The sequence below is a fragment of the Danio rerio genome, chromosome 3 (genome assembly GCF_052040795.2).
Source record: "Danio rerio strain M-AB ecotype USA chromosome 3, GRCz13ab, whole genome shotgun sequence".
Lineage (NCBI taxonomy): Eukaryota > Metazoa > Chordata > Actinopteri > Cypriniformes > Danionidae > Danio > Danio rerio.
This window is the reverse complement of record NC_141023.1, coordinates 13174731-13181029: the sequence shown is the minus strand read 5'-3', so window position 1 is coordinate 13181029 and position 6299 is coordinate 13174731. Positions and strand designations below refer to the sequence as shown.

Below are 6299 nucleotides of genomic sequence, written 5' to 3'. Positions count from 1 at the left end.
TGCTGTTATTGAGATTCACCAAAGTATTTTCCATACCGCTTAAATTACACTGTTTCCCAGTAGTGCTGGGTACACTCACTGTAAGAATTTATTTATTTATTTACAGTAAATTACATGAGTATCACTTTACAGGATTTAGTTGTAAATAGAACAGTAATGTGTTGTATTCAGAATTTCATTGTGAATTGAATCAAATTAGCATGATTACAGCAAATTACTGTAACATGGGCTATTATCTTTTGCATGTTAGTTATAGGAATCCAAACTCTTTCTATTTTATTCAACATAGACGTTAATACAAATGAACTTTTATGCTAGTATTGGCACTTATTTGATATTTAGAAAGAACTATGTTATTGCAACCCCGAAAACAATTTTGTTACACCATCAAAACTAACTTGAAAGAAAATCTTGTTTTGAAACGATATGAATGTCATGGTAAATTTTCATTTCTGAGTGCACTGCATCTTTATTTTATTTTATAAGGTTATTATGGAAATATGAAATAATTTTTAATGAACATAACTTTGTGCTAAGCCAAACACAAAAACTAAAAATAAAATATAATTAATTCTACAAGATAATACTATGAAATTACAGTGATGGACTTTACTATCTACTGTAAAGTTACAATATATGGCTGTAATTTCACAGTAATTTAATGTACCAAAATCACAGTAAATGACTGTGAACTGCCCCAAAAGTAATTTGTTGTGCATAGGAAGGAGTCTATTGGAAGGAATGAGTCAGTAGAGCCGCCATTTTAGTACAGGGTAGCGCTGCTTTGAAATGAATGTGGGACCAAGCTGCAGTTGAGGACTGTGGCCATCTAAAGCCAGAGAATTTACACATACACATATATCTATGATCGTGAGTTTTCCCGGAGGTCAGTATGCTAAATTATTTTTATAAATTACGAAAATTAGCCTACATTTTAAATCACTTTTCTACATTGATGGATAAGTGATCGCACAGGCATTCCTGACAAAAAGCTTGTGTTTGTGTGTATGGAAATGTACTATCTACCCTCCTTGTTAGATTTGATCTAATTGGTGTCCTGAAACACACCTCCTCTCTTGCTTTCACTTCTCATACTGATGGAGGGAGCGATTCGTTTGTGAATGAATCTCCGTTATAAACAACTCTTTCACTAGCTGACAATAATACAAGTTTTTGGCAGCGCAGCATCTCGTTGTCATATTTCTTTTGCATTGTTTGCTGATTTTATTCAACAAAACTAGCATAAGCCGAGTATTTAGTGTGAGTTGGAACTACTTTGCCTTATGGAGAATGCAGTAAGTGACTGTATTATCATCAATAACAATACCTGATTAGCACAAAATATCATAACATACAAAAACGTAAAAAACTAAACCTTACCTATGTAATTTTCTGCCTCTGTGCTTTGATTTCTTTGTTTGTACGTTACTACACTCGTAGACAGCCCTAAAGTCCTGCATTTTCACGTAGTACACTGTCTTGGCTAGTGCTGTTGAATGACATTTGGCCTGGGAGCACTGTAGCAATATGGTGGCGCTATTGACGCATGCTCAGGGTTCCTATGCGATATCTAGTGTATATATCTATGTTTGCTGTGAATTTACATACAGTATTTTACTGTAAAAGTAATGCAATTATTAGCCAGTAATTTACTGTGAATTTAAAGTCAGTTTTTCAAAGTGTAGTACTGTTGTACTTTATAGCAAGGTCGCTATAATAGTAGAGCATCAAAAATGTTAAAATAATGTCAGTGTTGTGTTTGATCAACTATACCAAAGACTAATATTACCAGAACATTGTGGGAACCAACAATTGTTAGTAAGGTAAACCAGAAAGAGAGAGAAAATATTTGGTCTCTGAGAAATCTTGACCCAGCCAACATGTCCATGTGGGGTTTTGCTGGGCTGTGTGGTTGTCAACTGGGCATAGGCTCAGAGTGGGCATCTTGTTGGGCTGAATGGGCCCCAGTTAGGCAGCCCACACACTATATTTGTGGGTTCTAAATGGGCTACATATGGGCAAAATTAGACAGTTAAAATTATAATTAATTTTATTTATTTATTTATTTATTGCAGTTTGTTTGCTTTTGTACAATTATAATAACAGCCCAACCATTTTTTAATAAAATGTTAAGCATTTCATATCATTTATGTACATATGATGGTGATTATGGATATTTTGTATATGCTAAATGTGAGTAATTTGAATCACTTTGTTTATCAGAGGACTATACCCACATGAAAACAAATACAGTAATTTACTGTAAAAGTGTAACCATACTGCACTAAAGTACTTGAATGAAACTGGATGATGTGGTGATACAACTATGGTATAAAAATAATAATTACCCAAAACACTAAGTTGTTTAATACAAAATACAACAATACACCACAGTTTACTATAGTAAAATCTAAAGTATATATGCAGTATTTATTACTTGAGTTCAAGATACTAAACTACTATGTCATTGCATTTGTTAATAAGTAGATGTAAATGCTATATACATTATTAATTTTTATTTATGTTTTATTGTCAGACTTGTATGATTTTATTCAGTTCAAACAAACTGAAAACAAAAACTTTTTATTTGTCCTTTATTTTACCAGGATAGTCCCATTGAGATATAATATGAACTAAATAATATACTTTACTACACTTTAAGTATGTTTCAAAAACACTATAGTATTTCTATTCACTATAAATTGCTATAGTATTTTGTTTTTTCATGTTTGTATAAAATACCCGCGAATTTGGTTTCAGTGCCACACTCAAAATGGCGCTCTGACCTTTCTACGTTACACGTTTCCCTTTCCGCTCACCATTCGCTGTCAGTCTGTAACAGTAGAAATCCCACCTGTTTGTTTTACGTATTTAGCAGCCTGACAAACTAGTCCCGAGTGTTCAGCTTGTTTACAGGTATGTGAAGCCCTTATCTGTTTATATAATATGACAGCAAATAGCAGTGTTTTATGAGCTGCTGGATTAAACTGCCCTCTGTATGCAGTGTCGCAGAAACGCAGAAACATTAATGTTTAACGTTACAGGTAAAGGGTTTGTTTACCTTTAGCTTTTGTAGTAACAGCATAGTATACTGAGGTAAAGTTGGTTTCATATTCACACATTCATTAAATGACAGCTTGTGACACGCTCTTTATATTGTTTACCATGGTACTTTAAATATTCGGTCTGAAATCACATGCAAGCATGACTTGGAAACAACATTAGCACTGTTTATTTGACTGAACAATGTTGTACTTTGACAGTCATTGGTTGCTAACATGATTTGCCCTATTTAAGATTTGCAAATAACACATTTCTGAAATTATATTGTTAATGTGAAAGTCAATGTGTGAATTTAAAACCAACTCAATGCACACTATTGCGAAATCTTGTCATTTGAAACCATTATTTTGAATATTACACCTGCTATTTAAATGTGACATACAAGTTCATATTTGGATTTGACATATATAAAATCTTTGAAATGTATTCGATAACTAACATATGAAAAATATATGCAAGTAAACATCACAAAATATATGTATTCCAGGCATGTGCCGGAGATTTTGACGGTATGATAACCTTGGATAAAAAATATCACGGTTTCACGCTATGACGATATTGTGATTACTGCTCTAAAATATGTCTGATTTTGACATGTCTGGGTAAAAAAGTACTTTTGTATATATTATTTTAAATAAAAATGTTACATATTTTGGAACATTTTAGGCTAAATAATTTAAATAAATTATTGACTTCAGCTGTCTTCATTCATTTCTTTACATCTTTGTATATCTTGCTTTTCTTTGGATATAAAGTAATCCATTGCACTGTTCAGGTCTATAGCATGCTTGGATGTTGGTTTATAAGCTATTTGTTTTTCAGATGTTTGCCGAATCATGGCCTGACCAATAACTTTTGATGTGGAGATACTGTTGCCCAAAAAAAAAAAAACTTTAATAAAATAGCCATAAAAAAAAACGTAACTATACCGTAAGGGTATAACAGAAAATTTTGGCGGTTTTAAAACCTTAACCTTTTTGTGCCAAGTGGACCACTAGTTTGTAGAAATCATAATGCAAAGTCACACTAGCGTTACAACATACAGTGCTCAGCATAATAGAGTACACTCCATTTTGAAGATGATTATTTTTATCCATTTCTCAGTGAATATAGGTGTATTTTGGTGCATTTAAACAGAACAGATTAAACAGATATATAATTTTTAAAATAATATTTGAGTCACTAAACATATTTAGAATTTGAAAGATAATACAACTAAATTAACTAAAAAAATTACAACCTATAAAATTAACTCAATTTTAAAAAAAATTGCTCTCGATTTTTTTTTTTCCTCTTTTTAAATTTGTATTTAATATTTTTCTTTAATATATACATTTGGGTGTACTGATTTTGGACCATTATCATAAGTTATTTTGTTAGATAAGCTCCAGATTTGGCTTCAGTACTGACTAATCTAATATATATGCACAAATATAATATTGTAAAGCTTCCTAATAAAAATATGATTTTCAAAGAGAGATTTTTGAGGGGTCTACTTTTATATGCTGAACACTGTACTGTATATGTGACCCTGGACCACAAAACTGTAATAAAATGTAAATATGCATAAAATGTAAATATTTTGAAATTAAGAGTTTATACAACACATAACAGCTAAATAAATAAGCTATTTGGTGACTAGATACGACTAGGGCTGCACAGCATATTGTTTTAGCATTGATATCGCATAGTGCCCTCATAGATTTCTCTATGAGATGGTAGACTGAAGGGACCCAAATTAATAAAATAACAACATAATAATAATGAATGCAGTGTTATCTGTTTTCATGCAAGCATGTATTGTAATGCACTGTTGTTGTTGCTCTGTAAAATTAAAATGTAAAATGTATTGTTATTTTACAGAGGCTCAGTCATCATCATGGCATTAAGGAACGCGAGTCGTCTGCTTGTAAACAGTCAGAGATGTGTCCTCTTTACAGCATGCAGATCACAGAAAACCGCCACGTCTCCATGGGGTCAGATTTCTTTTTCTTTGTCAGACTTGTGTGATTTAATTTAATCAAAACAGCCTGAAAATTAAAACTTTAAAAGAAATGAATATAATTGATCTTATTTTATATTTGGAGCTTTAATGAAACAGAGATAAATATAAATCTAAATTATGCTTAATTTATTCTATTTGCATGCTCCTATTCTTTGTTTGTTTCTTGATTTTATTTATTTAATTAAATTACTACTTTATTACTAAGAGGAGCATTAAGAATCTAATAGTCATTGATATTTAAAAAGCAAGTGCCACAAAAAGTTACCAAAATGGTTAAGTTACGCTAGTGTTACAAGATATACGTGACCCTGGATCACAAAACTATTATAAAAATAAATGTACTTTTTAAAAATTTTATTAATATTTATGCAACACCTGAAAGCTGAATACATAAGCTATTTAGCTGAGATACGACTGGGGCTGCACAATAAATAATTTAAGCATTACTACCACACTGACTGAGCGCATGTGCAATGTCACATCGCAGAATCTTTAATGTCAATTATGTGTTATTGTTGACCTGGTGCTTGTAGATCAATGGCAAATTGGTTTATTGTGGATTTAAACTTTTTAATTTGCATTAGTTTTTTCTGTTAAAGATATAAAGTGAGTTTAAAGCATTTAGACACAAGAAACAATAACATTTGTAGCTAATAGTGACATTTGGCTGCCGAGTTTCATTTTACATGAGATTTTTAAATATTTGCGTCCTAATGCCAATAATACTTACCAGAAAATGTAGCAGATAAAGCACTTTTTTTCTTTCATTTGTATGCACCCCCCCACCCTACCACCACCACCAAAAAAAAAAAAACTTATTTATTATAATTAATGCAAATGCACTCCCCTATAAAATCACCACAACCATTTTGAAATAACAAACTCTGCACAAATAGGAATATTCAGTCCATCTGGTGAAATATACAGTATTTCATATCGCAATATATAGCTGTACTGTATGGTGTTGATTCGTTTGGTAAGCTGTGCATTGATTTATTTAAGTGGTGTAATTGTGACATCTAGTGGCGGAAAATGTCATTGCGCCATTCTTTAGAACAACCGGATGTTTAAAAAGTCATAGAAGAAGAGACTGTGATCGCCATGCAGAGACGCGTTGTTGTTTGCTTTCAGCCCTTGTGATAGAAACGACTGTAAGTTACAAATTTTATTTTGAAAACATCTGCAATACTTCCTTTGGGTTAAATTGATTAAGGAGGGTCAGTGTTGAAAT

General features: G+C 31.8%; 1 protein-coding gene across 7 annotated transcripts in view; it reads left to right on the top strand.

Moving 5' to 3' along the window:
* Window positions 1-2854: 2854 nt before the first annotated feature.
* gcdhb (glutaryl-CoA dehydrogenase b) overlaps window positions 2855-6299 on the top strand; it is a 33995-nt gene continuing 30550 nt past the window's right edge. For 3 of the 7 annotated variants that reach the window (XR_015479756.1, NM_001442910.1, NM_001006024.2), the window contains exons 1-2: window positions 2855-2916; window positions 4927-5039. Coding sequence is in view for 2 of the 7 variants with exons in the window: in NM_001442910.1 (NP_001429839.1) it covers window positions 4943-5039 (97 nt within the window). In the remaining 5 variants the exon portion in view is untranslated. Of the gene's footprint in view, window positions 2917-4926; window positions 5040-6145; window positions 6220-6299 lie in introns of those variants that run through there. The other 4 variants (NR_200074.1, NM_001442911.1, NM_001442912.1 and 1 more) reach the window with 2 other exon arrangements.